General features: G+C 51.9%; 1 protein-coding gene across 1 annotated transcript in view; it reads right to left on the bottom strand.

Moving 5' to 3' along the window:
• Positions 1-1,995: 1,995 nt before the first annotated feature.
• The window catches only part of scrib (scribble planar cell polarity protein), a 154,602-nt gene continuing 138,637 nt past the window's right edge, over positions 1,996-17,960 (bottom strand). The window contains exons 38-42 of the mRNA XM_055665915.1: positions 16,997-17,130; positions 15,771-15,814; positions 15,154-15,171; positions 3,242-3,347; positions 1,996-2,639 (exon numbers count right to left, since the gene is read on the bottom strand). Coding sequence (XP_055521890.1) covers positions 2,494-2,639; positions 3,242-3,347; positions 15,154-15,171; positions 15,771-15,814; positions 16,997-17,130 — 448 coding nt within the window. The 3' untranslated portion in view covers positions 1,996-2,493. The remainder of the gene's footprint in view (positions 2,640-3,241; positions 3,348-15,153; positions 15,172-15,770; positions 15,815-16,996; positions 17,131-17,960) is intronic.

The raw sequence follows: 17,960 nt of genomic DNA, 5'->3' as shown, positions 1-17,960 counted from the left end.
TCTGGACTAATCCCATCTGCCCACATTAGGGCAGTTTCTATGCTTTGTCACCTCTTGCGCCACCAGTGATTTTTTTTCTTCTTCTGATTATGTTGTTGTACTCATGGCTTTTTTTTGCAGTCTTTGTTCTTTTAGAAATGTGGTGTAATCGTGTATAATTTACTTTTGTGTGTGTGGTCTGTGTCCATATGCCTGTGATGCTGCTGCAATATTTTCATTGTACCTGTAATTCAATGCAACGTGACTAATGGTTTTAGACTCCACCACCTCCTCTGGCAGCATGCTGGTATCACTCTCTGTGTAACAAAACCTTCCTCGGATCCCCTCTAAAGCACCTTCCTCTTACGGTAAATGTTTTTATACCCCTACCAGCGAATAAGAGGGGTAAAATGCACAGGTAACCCTCCGTCTCGGATATCAGGTGAATCCGCGGTACCCTTTGCTCCAGGAACACAAGCCTGGCCTGTCCAGCCTCTCCCTACAACTGAAGTCCTCCAATCCCGGCAACACCTGATGAATCACCTCTTCACAGTCCAGCGCGGTCACATCCTGGTTGAGGGTTAGTGCAGGCCGATGGGCTGAAGGGCCTGTTTCCGTGCTGTACATATCCCCGATGTATTGTAGGCTGCTGTAGGAGATTGTTACAAGCACACTGCTCCGACATCTCAGTCACTGGAACAATTCTAAGAAATCTTCAAAGCCTGCCTGAAACGATGTCCCATTCCCAGCAGCCATATCCATTCCTGCCCCGGGGAAGCGCCTGTAGCTGGCGAGGCAGTCACCCTATGCTGCCCCCTTGGCACCCACATCTGTGCCAACCACCGCATACCCCACCCAGGATCCTTCTGTCATGGGCTAGAGAATGTCAGGAGTGCAGCCGGACACTAACTTCAGCCCGAGTTACTGGCCAATCACACAGCCACACTGCACGGACACAGGTCATCCGTCCCCACCTTGTCCTTCGCAACCAAGTTGGCATTTCCAGCTGCAATTGTATCCACTTACATGGAAAATAGGTGCAGGAGTAGGCTGTTCGGCCCTTCGAGCCAGCACCGCCATTCAATGTGATCACGGCTGATCATACAAAATCAGTACCCCGTTCCGGCTTTTTCTCCATATCACTTGATTCCCTTAGCCCTTAGAGCTAAATCTAACTTTGACAGCTTCCTCTGGCAGCTCTGGACTACCCTCCGAGACAGTTGCCCTCGAGGTCCTTCTTAAATCTCTCCCATCTCACTTCAAGCCTGTGCCCTCTAGTTTTAGAATTCTCTACTCTGGGGAAGACTGTGAGTGTTCACTTTATCCATGCCCTCATGATCTTGTGCACCTCAGTAACAAAATCCCACACCCTCCTACGCTCCAGAGATAAGGTCCCGGCCTATCCAATCTCTTGTAACTCAAACTCAGGTAACATCCGATGAATCTTCTCTGCACTCTTCCCACCTTAATGATACCCTTCCGTAGCTGGGTGACTGGTCCTGAGTACAATGCTCCAAGTGTGGTCACACCAGCGACTTGTACAGGTGCATCATGATGTCCCAATGCAATGTGTTTCCCACTAAAGACAGGCGTGCCAAAGACCATCGCCACCACCTGATCACCCTGGTGTGATGTGCACAAACGATGGCTGTCGGTTTCAGCAAGGAACTTTGTCAGTCCGGCCCGGTTGTAAAATGAAAGCAACCTTTAATGAACCCTGGAGATGAAAATATAGGTCTTTGGTTGTACAAAGTCAGGAGTTCCGAGCCTGAGATGAGTCAAGCCCAGGATCTGCAGAACACTGTTGCCTTCAATGTAGTGACTGGGGCCGGTCACCCCTGGGATCATCCATTACCCTCAGATGATCAATCACCCCAGGGATCACCAATTGCCCTCAAACCGTTCACAGCTTTAGAGGCAGTGGAGGGCTGTTCTCAGAATGCCCCCCAACTGCAGATGAGGCGCTGAGATTCCCCTCACTGACCCCTTCTTCCCCCCCCCCCCCCCCCCCCCCCCCCCCCCCCCCCCCGTCATCTAAAAAACACCCTCACCCAGTTAGCAGCACAAACAATCCTACGCAAGGCTGGGTCAACGGCTCTATATAAAGCAGTCAGCACTCACCCCTAACTCCTCCACATCCCAGGGGAGGGGTGGGACAGGGCCCACTGCCCCTCCTTCGGGGAGAAGGGAATACACCAGCCAGGGGTGCCCGTGACCCTGGTGATAGAGCATGGTGGGGACCCAGGGTTGGGGCCCCTGTGTTGCCAGGCTGGTGCTGCCTCCACTCTCCCCATCTCCACTACAGGCACACACCTGCCACCACTACAAGCCCCAGGGGCAGAGGGCAGCCCTGAATCACACTAAGAGGTGGCCTCTAAACCCACGCCCCACTGCAGCCCACCCCCCTCCTCATTAAAAACCATACAAAACCCTACGGCATTAGTCTCTGCCCCGAATTTAAGATCCGATTCAGCTACGAGAGAGAAGTGTGTGCGAGGCGCGGGAGGGGGCGGCTCACGTGGGCGCCATTGCCTCTGCGCTGCGCGGGTGAGTGGGCAGTGGCCGCTGGTGGCCAAAACTGCCCACCGTGCCCAGAGCCATCAGGGTGGGCACCGGCCGGTGCTCCCCCACTTCCTCCACATCCACGCCCAGCCGTCCACCTGGGGAGAGAACCCAGGGAGAGAGGGTGAGGCCTGGGGAGAGCGAGAGAGCACCCAGGGAGAGAGGAGGTGGTGAAGATCGGGGATAGAACACACCCAGGGAGAGAGGAGGTGGTGAGGATCGGGAATACAACACACTGGGGAGAGAGGAGGTGGTGAGGATCGGGGATACAACACACGGGGAGAGAGGAGATGGTGAGGATCGGGGATACAACACCCAGGGAGAGAGGAGAGGTGAGGATCGGGAATACAACACACTGTGAGAGAGGAGGGTGAGGATCGGGATACAACACCCAGGGAGAGAGGAGGTGGTGAGGATCGGGGATACAACACACGGGGAGAGAGGAGATGGTGAGGATCGGGGATAGAACACACCCAGGGAGAGAGGAGGATGGTGAGGATCGGGGATACAACACACTGGTGAGGATCGGGGATACAACACACTGGGGAGAGAGGAGGTGGTGAGGATCGGGGATACAACACACTGGGGAGAGAGGAGGTGGTGAGGATCGGGGATACAACACACCCAGGGAGAGAGGAGGTGGTGAGGACTGGGCGAAGAGACCAACAGTGGAACATCCCCCCTCTCTCTGACCACTCACCTGATGGGCTGGCGTCAGTAACATTTGTCCCGTCGTCCACAAGATCTGGTGACTGCATGGAGAGAGACATGGAATCAGACACTGAGGAGTTCCCTGCAACCTGTTTCTCTCGCGGTTCACAGACTCGCCAGCCGCCTGCCACTGTTGTGGGCTGGAAGATTCTATGTACCACGTGTATATGGAGTGTGTGAGGTTGCAGCCCCTGTTCCAACACCTGAAGGGGCTACTCCTTGCCTTCTGGCTGAACTTCACACCCACCATCCTCATCTTTGGACACCCTGTGCGTGGGGGAGAGGGCAGGGCTGAAGATGTCCTGGTTGGGTTGTTCCTGGGCCTGGCCAAGCTGGTCATCCGCGAGTCACGGCGCCAGGTGGAAGAGGGCTCTGGCTTTACCTATCACTAAACGTTATTCTATTATCATGTGTAGGTGGAAACTGCAGGTGCGGGTTTAAATCACAAAACGTTGGGAGTAACTCAGCAGGACAGGCAGCATCTCTGGAGAGAAGGAATGGGTAACATTTCGTGTCAAGACCCTTCTTCAGACTAGTCGGGAAAGGTAAACGATATTTGGTCGAGGATGTGGAGAGATATAGAACAAATGAATGAAATAGATGCAAAAAAGTAATGATACTAAAGTAACCGGCCGTAGTTAGCTGTTTGCCGGGTGAGAATGGGAACCTGGTGTGACTTGGGTGAGGGAGAGATGAAGTGCAGGGGTTACTTGAAGTTAGAGAAATCAAAATCATACCACTTGGTTATAAGCTGCCCAAGCAAAATGTGAGATTTGCGATTTTCTACAATTTGCGATTAATCTCATGTTGACAGTGGAGGAGGCCAAGGACAGGAAGGTCAGTGTGGGAATGGGAAGGGGAATTAAAGTGTCCAGCAAACGGGACATCAGGTAGGTCCAGGCAGGCTGTGTGAAGGTGTTCAGCGGAACGATCATCCAGTCTACGTTTGGTCTCACCGATGTATAAGAGTCCACATCTTGAACAACGGATACAGTAGATGAGGTTGGAGGAGATGCAAGTGAACCTCTGCCTAAGCTGAAAGGACTGTCGGGGTCCGTGGACAGAGTCGAGGGAGGAAGTATAGGGACAGGTGTTGCATCTCCTGCGGTGGCTGGGGAGGAGGTGGTTTGGGTGGGAATGGATGAGTGGGAAGGAAGCAGGAAGTTGTGGAGGGAACAATCTCTGCAGAGGGCGGAAAGGGGTGGAGATGGGATGATGAGATTAGCGGTGGAATCCCGTTGGAGGCGGAGAAAATGTTGGAGGATTATGTTCTGTATGCGACGGCTGATGGAGTGAAAGGTAAGGGCGAGGGGAACTCTGTCCTTGCTGCGACTAGGGGGAGGGGAGCAAGGGCGGAGCTGTGGGGTACTGAGGAGACACATGTGAGGGCCTGATCTATGATGGGAGGAAGGAACCTCCTTTCCCTAAAGAATGAGGACATCTCGGATGTCCAGGTATGGAACATCTAACCTTGGGCGCAGATGCGGCGCAGACGGAGGAATTGGGAGTAAGGGATCGAGTCTTTGCGTGAAGCAATCTACCTGCCCCTTTTCCAGGGTTACGTCCGTACCCGGGTGGTACTGGAGAGGGACTACACGCTGTCCAAGGGCACCCTGGGGGATTTTCGGGGCTGCTGGGCACCGCGGGGGGTGGAAGATATACTTGACAAGGATGGCGATATACTTGTTTAAGAGTGTAACATTTTAGAATATTTGTTTAGACAATTGGGAGATTTTGTATTATGGCGGTGGGTTTGTTTGGTATTGTTTTGTATTGTATATATTATCGCAATAATTGGTTAATTATTTTTGTTTACTCATCTCCCTGAGTAGCAGCCCTCCCATGATGAGAGGCTCCGTGAGTTCACTGTGGGATGCTGTTACCTGGCCCCAGTGGATATTACTGCCGACATTGTCCGTGACAACATTGCTGCCATCTAATGTATGTTTGAATCTGATCGTTCTACCCTTCTGCTTGGGGTCAGGTTCTAATCCCCACACTCTCATCCTCCCACCTCTCCCTGTCTAAGTGCATCAATGTTTCTCTCTGGTCTATCTGCTCAGAGTTTAGCATCATGTTCCTTGCTACTGCTGGTGCAAGGTGATGTGAGGACTTGGCAGAAGGCGGGGAGAAATGTAGGTGGTGAACAGGGCCCAGTAAATACCAGAGGTGCCCAAGTGGGGACAGTTGGGAACTTTATGCTGCTGGGTATGCATCACCAAAACATTTCCTGGTGCACCAGGCTGAAGCTATTGCCACCAAAGCACACCAAAGCCTCCCCAGCACCTCCCTCATGCCCCCATTGCCACATCATTCAGAACCACCAGGAAACGTTCCACTGGTGATCCCCTCATTCATAGCATCCCCTGGGAGTGGAGAGAGAGCTCACTGACTGGTTGTATCATGGTCTGGTTTAGCAACTCAAATGCCCAGGAACGATGGAGTGGTGGACACTGCCGGGTCCTTAACAAGTACTGTGAAGGGATCTACAGGAGGCGCTGTCTCAAAAAGGGACCCATTTTAACACTACCCTCGCCATGCTCTCATCTCGCTGCTACCACCAGCAAGAAGGTACAGGAGCCTGAAAGCCGTGACCTCCAGGTTCAAGAATAGCTTCTTCCCAGCACCCATCAGGCTCCTGAACACAACACACTAACTTCCGCAACTATGATCTTCTGGGACTGTGTTGCTGGTTGCACTACAGACTTTAAATTTCATGGTTACCTACTGTCATGGTTTGTAATTTATTGTATTATTGATTATTATATATTTATCCCTGCGTTTATGTGTTTCATTGTACTGGTATATATGACAGTTAAACTATTGATCACCAGGCACTCTGCCCAAATGCCAACTGTTCCTTCCTTCTCTGTCTTCTGTTCACTCACCACCTCTCTATCCACATAGTGCATTACTCCCACTTGTGTGCCTTCCAACTTCAGTATACAATCATGTGTGCCTTCCAACTTCAGTATACCTTCCAACTTCAGTATACAATGTGCCTTCCAACTTCAGTATACAATCACATGTGCCTTCCAACTTCAGTATACAATCACATGTGCCTTCCAACTTCAGTATACAATCACATGTGCCTTCCAACTTCAGGATACAATCACATGTGCCTTCCAACTTCAGTATACAATCACATGTGCCTTCCAACTTCAGTATACCATCACATGTGCCTTCCAACTTCAGTATACCATCACATGTGCCTTCCAACTTCAGTATACAATCACATGTGCCTTCCAACTTCAGTATACCATAAGTCACATGTGCCTTCCAACTTCAGTATACCATCACATGTGCCTTCCAACTTCAGTATACCATCACATGTGCCTTCCAACTTCAGTATACCATCAAATGTGCCTTCCAACTTCAGTATACAACTGTGTGTGCTTTCCTATCAAAGGCATATGAAATCCCAGATACAATGCTTACTGCCCACTCTCTGTCTGTCCTGAAGTCACCTATTCATGTTCTCCAGAGATGCTGCTTGACCCGCAGAATTACTCCAACACTTGATGTCTTTCCTTGGTAAACCAGCATCTGCAATTCCTTGTTTCTATTTTTACTGCTACCTATTCTGCAAGTTCAAACACAAGTGTCAACAGATGTGTCAAACACGACATGTCTGTCATAACTCCAGGTTGACTCTACTCAATACGTCTATTATCTTCCAACTACCTTGTTATCCATTCTACGGCCAGTCATCATTCCATTCAATCTCTCTCTCCTTTCTAGATCATGGGTTACATTTGTTACCTTCCAAAAGTGGGAATGTTTGTGAGATTAATGGCCCATTAGAAGATGAATGAATGAATGATCCACGCTGTTTCTTTAAGTCTACATCTGTCGACATCAGTACCTACGGAACCCTACAACATGTCACCAGTCCTGGGGGTGTGTTTCAGTACCACTTTTTCCTGAAGAGTTTTTGTTGAGTTCTCCGTTCACTCCAGAGTTGTGGGTCACCACCATCCAGGACTCAGGAACTTTGTTCAATTCCCTTGCGATTTCCATAGTGCCAAGACTTCCGTCTCAGTCTAAAGTGGACTCAGTCATAGAACTGTACAGTACCGCATCCTCTAAACCCTTCCTTTCCATATATCTGTCCAAATGTCTTTTGAAAGTCATAAACATTTCTATAGCTTCCTCGGACAGCTCATTCATGAACTATCTTCTGAGTGAAAAGGTTGCCCCTGAGGTGCCTCTTAAATCTCCCCTCTCACCTTAAGCCAACACCCTGGCATTCACTTAATCCATGCCCCTCATGATCTTATACACCAGCATCCTGCGCCCCAGGGGTCAGTGTTGGGTCCGCTGCTGTTGTTATCGACATTAAAGATTTGGATGATGATAAATGTAACTTTGTAAGTAGATGACACTAAAATTGCTGGTGTAGTAAACAGAGAGTTTACAACAAAATCTATATCAGTAAGGAAGGTGGGCCACGGAATAGCAAATGGAATTGAACTCTGACAGGTATTTGGTATGTCAAAGCAGGGCAGGACAAACAGCAATTAGTGTAGCCCTGGCGAGTGTGTAGAACAGGGATCAGGGAGTACGGCTCCATGAAGTGGGTAGTCAGGTGGTGAAGGCATTTGGCATGCTTGCCCTCATTAGGAAGGGCATTAAGTAGAACAGTTGAATATTTTGATGCAAGTGTACAAGTCGTCGGTGTAGAAGAAATGAATCGGAATGTTACCTGGGTCTGAGGACTAGTTATAGTCTACAAGTTACACAGTTGACTCTTCTTTCGTTGATGCTTAGGAGGGCAAGGGCTGACCTTATCGAGGTGCAACATGATCATGGATAAAGTGAATGGTCACAGGGTAGATTATTTAAAGACTAGGCTTAAGGTGAAAAGGGAGAGATTTACAAGGGACCTATTGAGGCAGCCCAGGGTAGGTTCTTGATTCTTGGTTTCTTGGTCCTCCAAAATATTCCAAATGGAATTTAAACTGGAGGTGGTGAAGGGAGGGCTTAAGCCAGAAAGGGTTGGGGGCTGGTGGGTTAAGGGACTACAGCATAGGATGGGGGTGGGGGGGGGGGGGGGGAGGGAGGGAGACATATAGGTTGACAAGATTAATTCCCAGGATGGCAGGACTGTCATATGTTGATAGAATGGTGCAGCTGGGCTTGTACACGCTGGAATTTAGAAGGGTGAGAGGTTATCTTATTGAAACATATAAGATTATAAAGGGTTTGGACACGCTAGAGGCAGGAAACATGTTCCCGATGTTGGGGGAGTCCAGAACCAGGGGCCACAGTTTAAGAATAAGGGGTAAACCATTTGGAATGGAGATGAGGAAAAACTTTTTCACCCAGAGAGTTGTGAATCTGTGGAATTCCCTGCCTCAGAAGGCAGTGGAGGCCAATTATCTGGATGCTTTCAAGAGAGTTAGATGGAGCTCTTGAAGATAGGGGATGTGGGGAGAAGGAAGGAACGGGTTACTGAATGTGGATGATCAGCCATGATCACAGTGAATGGTGGTGCTGGCTCGAAGGGCAGAATGGCCTACTCCTGCACCCATTGTCTAGTGGCAGGTTTACACTGAGGGTATTCCTAACCTGGAATGAGCTGCCAGAGGATGCTGTAGAAATGGTTACAATTACCACTTTCGAACGCCATTGCACAGACAAACAGAGAGGAAGGGTTTAGAGGGATATGGAGCAAATGCAGGCTTGGTACAAGCCCAGTATACCAAGGTGGGCCAATGGGCCTGTTTCTGTGTTGTATAAAAACCGGAGAGGTCCCTGAGGCAAGAGTGAGTGTCCAGAACTGTAAGCCGCTACAGAGTGCCTGTGTCTATGGCTGGCTGGACAGAAGGTGTGAGATCTCAGCCACGTCTCAACCTGATCCACACTCCCACACACTGCCGCTGAAGTGAACTGGCAGCCGCAGGACCCAGCAACACAACACCAACAAGCACATGCCCACCACAGCAGCACGTCAGCAAGGCCCTGAACCCAAGCCCACTGCATGCTCACCCAGCCCAGCTACAGCCGGCCCGCAACACAGCACAGCAGATGATGCACGGCAGGGGGGGATGGAATGGATGGATGGATGATGATGGATGGGGATGGATGAATGGATGGGGATGGGGGATGGGGATGGGGGATGGATGGGGAAATGATGGGGGATGGATGATGGATGGGGATGGATGGATGATGGATGGGGGATGGGGAATGGGGATGGGGATGGATGATGGATGGAATGATGGATGAATGAATGATGGATGGGGATGGATGATGGGGATGGGGATGAATGATGATGGATGGATGGATGGATGGATGGGGGATGGGATGGATGATGATGGATGGATGGGATGGATGATGGGGATGGGGATGGGGGATGGATGGATGGATGGATGGGGATGGAGGATGGATGATGGGGGATGGGGGATGATGGGGATTGATGAATGGGATGGGGATGAATGAATGATGAATGATGGATGGATGATGATGGATGATGATGATGAATGGATGGAGATGATGATGGATGGATGGATGATGGGGATGGATGGATGGAATGAGATGGGGATGAATGGGGATGATTGAATGATGATGGATGATGAATGAATGAATGGATGGATGAATGGATGGAATGAATGGATGGATGGGGGATGGGATGAATGATGGGATGATGGATGGATGATGGATGGATGGATGGATGATGGAATGATGGATGGGGGAATGGGGATGGATGGATGGGGATGGGGATGGATGGATGGATGGATGGATGAATGGATGGGGATGGATGATGGGGAATGAATGATGGATGATGGAATGGATGATGGATGGATGGGGATGGATGATGGATGGATGATGGATGGATGGATGATGGGATGGGATGGATGATGGATGGATGGAATGAATGAATGGGGATGGATGATGATGGATGGATGGGGATGATGAATGGATGGAGGATGGATGAATGGGGAATGGATGGATGGATGGATGGGGATGGATGGATGGGATGGAATGGATGATGATGGAATGGATGGGGGGGGATGGATGATGGATGAATGATGGATGGATGGATGATGATGAATGGATGATGGGGATGGATGGATGAAATGATGGATGGATGGATGGAAATGGATGGATGAATGATGATGATGGGGATGGATGATTGAATGATGATGAATGATGATGATGGATGGATGATGATGGATGATGAAATGAATGAATGAATGAATGATGATGGATGGATGATGAATGAATGAATGATGGGGATGGATGGAATGGGGATGGAATGGGGGAATGATGATGATGATGAATGGATGATGGATGGAATGATGGATGAATGAATGATGGATGATGAATGAATGATGGATGGATGGAATGGATGATGGAATGGATGGATGGATGGATGGATGGATGGATGGGATGATGGATGAATGAATGGATGGATGGGGATGGATGGATGGGGATGATGATGGATGATGGGATGAATGGATGAATGATGGGGATGGATGGATGATGATGATGGGAATGATGGATGGGTGGATGGATGATGGATGGATGGATGATGGATGATGGATGGGGATGGGGATGGGGGATGAATGATTGATGATGGATGGATGAATGAATGGATGATGGATGGATGGATGATGGATGAATGAATGAATGGATGGATGGATGATGGATGGATGGATGAATGATGGATGGATGAAATGGATGATGGATGAATGATGGATGGATGAATGAATGATGGATGATGGATGGATGGAATGGATGGGGATGGATGGATGAATGATGGATGGATGGGGGATGGATGGATGGATGATGATGGGGAATGATGGATGGATGGATGGATGGATGGGATGGATGGATGGATGATGAATGGATGGATGATGATGATGGAATGGGGATGGATGAATGATGAATGGATGGAATGATGATGGGATGGGGATGGATGATGGATGGGGATGGATGATGGGATGAATGAATGGGGATGGGGATGGATGGATGAATGGATGGATGGTGAATGGATGGATGGATGGGATGGATGGATGGATGGATGGATGGATGGATGGATGGATGAATGGATGGATGGATGGATGGGTGGATGGATGGATGGATGGATGGATGGATGGATGGATGGATGAATGAATGGATGGATGAATGGATGAATGAATGAATGAATGAATGAAGGAATGAATGAATGAATGAATGGATGAATGAATGGAGATGGATGGATGGATGGATGGATGATGGGGATGGGGATGGATGAATGGATGGATGGGGAATGATTGATGGATGATGGATGGAATGGATGAATGAATGATGGATGGATGGATGATGGATGGGGATGGATGAATGATGGGATGGATGGGAATGAAATGGATGGATGAATGGATGATGGATGGGATGAATGAATGATGGATGAATGGGGGATGATGGGGATTGATGGATGAATGGATGATGGATGATTGAATGGATGATGGATGAATGGATGGATGGATGATGGATGAATGGATGAATGGATGAATGGATGGATGAATGAATGATGGATGATGGAAATGAATGAATGGGATGAATGGATGAATGATGGATGATGGAATGGGGATGGAATGAAATGGATGGATGGATGATGAATGAATGGATGGGGGATGGGGATGATGAATGGGGAATGAATGGGGATGGATGGATGATGGATGAATGGATGGATGGGATGGATGGATGATGAATGGATGGGGATGGATGGATGGATGATGAATGGATGATGAATGATGAATGGATGGGGATGGAATGGATGGATGGGATGGGGATGGATGGATGGATGGAATGAATGGATGATGGGGATGGAATGATGAATGGATGGATGGGATGGATGGATGGATGGAATGGGGGAATGAATGGGGGAATGGATGAATGGGATGGATGGGGAATGATGAATGATGGGGATGAATGAATGGATGAATGGAATGGATGGGGATGATTGGAATGAATGAATGGGGGATGGGATGAATGGATGGATGATGGATGGATGGATGAATGATGGATGGATGGATGAATGATGGATGATGGATGATGAATGATGATGGGGATGAAATGGATGGATGGATGGATGAATGGGATGAATGAATGAATGAATGATGGATGAATGATGGATGGATGATGGATGAATGGATGGGGATGAATGAATGGAATGAATGGAATGAAATGGATGATGGGGAATGATGGATGGATGATGGATGGGGGGGGAGATGAATGATGATGGGGATGGATGGGATGGATGAAATGAAATGATGGATGAATGATGGGGATTGGAAATGGATGAATGGATGGGGATGGGGATGGATGGGGATGGATGGATGATGAAATGGGATGGATGATGGGGATGGGGATGGAATGAATGGGATGGGGGGGAATGGATGATGAATGGATGGATGGGGATGGAAATGATGATGAATGGATGGGGATGATTGGATGATGAATGATGGGGATGGGGATGGATGATGAAATGATGGGGATGGATGGGATGGGGGGAATGGGGATGGGGATGGGGGGATGGGGATGGGGAATGATGGAATGAATGATGAATGGAATGGATGGGAATGGATGAATGAAATGGGATGGGATGGATGATGGATGGAATGATGGATGATATGGGGATGGAATGAATGGCAATGAGATGGATGATGGATGGATGGATGAAGATGAATGAAATGATGGAATGGATGATGGATATGCTGATGATGGGGGTGGATGGAACTGAATGAATGATGGGAAACTCTGTGGGGATAAGAGGTTAGACGGGTACACACGCCTGTACACACGCACCTGCGTGCACACAGGCAAATGCACGTATGCACACACACATAGGTCTACATACATGTATGTATGCACACAGGCATGGGCACACACGCGTGAGCACAAGCAGACACGGGAACGGATGCCCACACAGACAGGCCTGAACGCACTTACACACCTACAGGCTTGGGCACACATGCAGGCAGGCACGCAGGCCTGCATGCACACACAGACAGGTCTCTGTACATGTGTGCAGCCAGGTGTATATATGATATATGTGCTCTGGTCTGTGCACACACAAACATAGGTGCATTCTCACACACACACTCGGCAGGTGTGTGTTCATGAGTATACACGGAACTACACATGAGCACACAGTGTAACAGACAGCAGAACGTCAACACTAGGCCGTGTACAGCAACACAGTATACACAGCACTGGCAATGGGGGGGGGGGGGAGAGAGGAGGGGGGGGCGGGATATACAGGGGAGACTGGGGGAGGGAGGGAGGGAGGGAGGAGAGGTGAGAATTGGTTGGGGGGGGAGAGGGGAGACTGGGGGAGGGAGTCAGGGAGGGAGGAGATGGGAGAATTGGTTGGGGGGGGGGGGGGGGGGGGAGAGGGGGAGACTGGGGAATGGGTGGGAGAGGGGAGACTGGATTTCCGACCACAGATGTCAGGCTCACTGGCCTGTACTACCCAGACATTTCCCCGTAGCCCTTCTTGAATAGAGGCACAACATTTGCCACCCTCCAGTCCTCCAGCTCCTCACCCGTATTTAATGACGACTTGTAAATCTCATCCAGGGCATCTGCATTTTTTTCTCTAGCTTCCTATAGTGTCCTCGGATATAACTGATCAGGCCCTGGAGATTTGTCTACCTTCGTACACGACAGTACCTTCAGCATCTTGTCGACTGTAACACTGACGGCTCTCAAGGCACTTCCATTGACTGCCCCAAGTTTCTCCGTTCCTCTGTCTTTCTCCTCGGTAAATACAGAGGAGAAATACTCGTTGAGCACCTTGCCCATCTCCTGTGGCTCTACACAGAGGTAACCACTTTGATTCCTGAGAGGTCCCACTCTCTCCAGTAGCCCTTTTCCCTTTTTGTGCTTATTTGGGATTGTCCTTAATGCTCTAAGCCAAGAGCTATCTCCTGCTCTCCTTTTGCCCTCCTGAATTCCTTTTCCAGTTTACTACAATTCCTCCAGGGATACACTTGACCCCAGCTATACCTATACCTGTCACATGCCTCCTCCTAAATCTTGACCAATTTCTCTCATTATCCTTACATTCACATGCCATGCCCTTCACTCTAACAGGGACAGGCATGTCCTGGAATCTTACCCACACACTTTTAAAAACATCCCACGTTCCTGACATTGACACAAAAAGCTGGAGTAACTCAGTGGGACAGGCAGCATCTCTGGGGAGAAAGAATGGGTGACGTTTCGGGTCGAGACCCTTCTACAGACTGGTTAGGGATAAGGGAAACGAGAGATATAGTTAGTGATGTGGAGGGATAAAGAACAATGAATGATAGATATGCAAAAAAGTAACGATGTTAATGGAAACAGGCCATTGTTAGCTGTTTGTAGGGTGATAATGAGAAGCTGGTGCGACTTGGCTGGGGGAGGGATAGAGAGAGAGGGAATGCCTGGGTCTACCTGAAGTGAGAGAAATCAGTATTCATACACTGGGCTGTAAACTGCCCAAGTGAAATATGAGATGCTGTTCCTCCAGTTTGCGTTTATTTAGCCTCACTCTGACAGTGGAGGAAGCCGAGGACAAAAAGGTCTGTGTGGGAATGGGAAGGGGGATTAAAGTGTCCAGCAACCGGGAGATCAGGTAGGTTCAGGCCTGTCCCATTGCTGTGTTACTCCAGGTTTTTGTGTCTATCTTCTATTTAAACCAGCATCCGCAGCTCCTTCCTACATTCGCCTGACGTTCCTATTCCTACAAACAACCTACTCCAATCAACTTGAGCAAGTTCCTGTCTTCAAAGTTGGCTTGGCCTGATTTATCCATAACTAATAGAACTGGTCACTGGTCCAAAAAAGCTCAACAACAAACACTTCATCCACTTGCCTCTTCCCAATACTAGATCAAGCCCTGCCCTCTCCCGTGTAGGGTCCCTCAACATATTGCTGGAGCCAACTCTACAGAACACATTTGACAAATTCCACCCCATCTAAACTTTTGCACAATGACATTCCGAGTTAAAATGCCTTACTACCACAACCTTATTTGTCCAACAGCTGCTGGGGAGATAGAGAGAGAGTGAGAGGGAGAGGAGGAGGAGAGAGGGAGGGGTGGGGAGAGAGAGGGATAGAGGAGGAGGAGGAGAGGGGGAGGAGAGTGGGAGGAGAGGGGGACAGAGAGGAGGAGGAGGGGGGGAGAGAGAGGAGGAGGAGAGAGAGAGAGAAAGAGAGAGGAGAGAGAGGGGGGGGGAGAGAGAGAGAGGGGGGGGGAGAGAGAGAGAGAGGAGGAGAGAGGGGGGGGGGAGAGAGAGAGAGAGAGGGGGAGAGAGAGAGAGGGGGAGAGAGAGAGGGGGGGAGAGAGAGAGGGGTGGGGAGAGAGAGAGGGGGAGAGAGTGGGGGAGAGAGAGAGAGAGAGAGCGGGGAACAAGAGAGTAAAGGAGAGAGCAGGTAACAGGGCAAGGACGTTGTGGAAGAGGCAGGGTTGCGGAGTGTGTGGGAGAGGAGGGAGGGGTGGAGGGTGGCAGAGGGGTGTGGGTGGATACACGCATGTTACTCACCAGTCTCCCGGGGGAGGTGACACTGCGTGGGCTGTGATCTGAAACACAAGCAGTAGACAAACATGTGACGGTGAGCAGAGGGTGGGGGGCACAGTACATCCCCCAGGGTGAGGGTGGGGGGTGGGGATGGGGATGAAGATAGGGTTTCTCCAGGGTAGGGAGGGGGGAGATAATAAAACCCCAGTCAGGTTCAGGGAACTGTAGGTCCCAGGTCAGGAGAGGGGAAGCGCCAGTAGGCAGGGAGGGGTGAGGGGGGGCGGGGGGGTAGCTCACCCACCGTCCAAACATTGAGGTTGGGGTAGGGGGGGGGGGCGGCAAAGGGATCTGGAGCGGGGCGGGACCGACTGCCCAGCAATCCAGCGGGTGGGGGCGATGGAGCGGGGGCCGGTGAGGGGGTGAGGGCACGGCGGGGTGAGGGGTGACCTACCATCCAGCTGTGGGGGCGGAGGAAGTTGGGGCCGGTGAGGGGGGGCGGGGGGGTGAGGGGGGTGGCTGGGGGATGAGGGGGGGCGGGGGGGTGGGGGTGGGAGACCTAAAGTCCAGCGGTGGAGGCAAAGGAGTTGGGGGGGTGGGGGAGGCGGGGGTGAAGGGGTGGAGGGGGGAGGAGGGGAGGGAGCGAGGTGAGGGGGGAATGATGATGGTAGGGTGAGGAGGTGGAGGGGTGAGGAGGGCGAGGGGGTGTGAGGGGTGACCTACCATCCAGTGGTGGGGGTGAGAAGGAGTTGGGGCCGGTGAGGTTGAGGGGGGTGGGGGAGGGGAGGGGGGGGGGGGTGAGGGTGAGGGGGGTGGGGTGAGGGTGTCGGGGGTGGGGGTGAGGGTGTGGGGGGGGGGGTGAGGGTGAGGGTGAGGGGGGTGGGGTGAGGTTGAGGGGGGTGGGGTGAGGGTGAGGGGGGTGGGGTGAGGGTGTCGGGGGGTGGGGTGAGGGTGTGGGGGTGGGGGGGTGAGGGTGAGGGGGGTGGGATGAGGGTGTGGGGGGCTGGGGGTGAGGGTGAGGGGGGTGGGGGGTGAGGGAGTTGGGGGGGGGGTGAGGTTGAGGGGGGGCAGGGTGAGGGTGAGGGGGGTGAGGGGGGTGAGCCACGACAGGGGGGGGGGTTGACCTACCGTCCAGTGGTGGCGGCGGAGGGGGGTTGGGGCCGGTGAGGGGGGGAGGGATGAGGGGTGAGGGGGTGGGGTGAGGGGGTGAGCCACGACAGGGGGGGGGGGGGGGTGGTTGACCTACCGTCCCAGTGGTGGGGGCGAGGGAGTTGGGGCCGGTGAGGGGGACTCGGAGAGGTGGTCGAGAGGGCTGCGTTTCCTCGTCTCCTTCGACTTGGCGATCACCATCTGTGCCCTGAGAGCGTCCTGTTCCAGAGACTTCATCCTGAGGGGGAGAGAGAGGCGTGAGAGCAGCAGGGGCCTGGGGAGCGGGGTGTCGCTGGCTCGGCACTCCCACCCCCCTCCTGTAGGGTCTCCCCCTCGCCCCACACTGTGTCACAGACCACAGCCCAGGGCCAAGTTCACCCCCCCGGCACTACCCCCTGGTCCCCTCAGACTGGCCCCATCCCGTGGGGGGAGCACAGGCACCCTGGGACCCTGTGACCGGCCCGTGTGTGGCACGTGTGTTGCACAAGATGCAAAGCTGCAGCAGGCACAGTAGCATCAGCATCACACTCACACTGCAGGGCAGGCAGGCAAGAGAGGAGAGATCAAGCCCAAGCCCGTGCCCCACCTCACAGGACAGCAGTGAGAGCAGGTGGAGACAGAATCACCGTGTCCCAGCAACCTCCAAACAGCCAGCTCACTCGCCAGCCCTCGTGTGTCTCAGCTTTGAGCTTTGCTCAGCCCCGAGCACCGGCATCATGTCAGAATCCCGCCCATCTCCCCCCCCCCCCCCCACCCCCCCGTGCTGGAGCCCCGTCCCCCCGTGCTGGAGCCCCATCTCCCCCCCCGTCCCCCCGTGCTGGAGCCCCGTCCCCAACCTCTGTGGGGCACATGGCTGGAGGGGCAGTGCCCATGAGAGGCCGCCAGGGCTGGGGCACACAGTAACCCAGAGCGTGGGGGTTAGGGTCGATGGGGCAAAGGGGGGGGGGGGTGCATGAGGGTGCATGCTCTGAGGATGCACGCAACCACCCACAGGGCGGGGGGTATGTGGGATGCACGCAGCATCGCTGAGGGCACAGGCTACAGGGGGTTGGCAGGCAGGGCGGAGAG

Source organism: Leucoraja erinacea, chromosome 2 (assembly GCF_028641065.1).
Source record: "Leucoraja erinacea ecotype New England chromosome 2, Leri_hhj_1, whole genome shotgun sequence".
Lineage (NCBI taxonomy): Eukaryota > Metazoa > Chordata > Chondrichthyes > Rajiformes > Rajidae > Leucoraja > Leucoraja erinaceus.
Note: the sequence above shows the minus strand (reverse complement) of the source record. Positions and strands in the feature narration are given on the sequence as shown.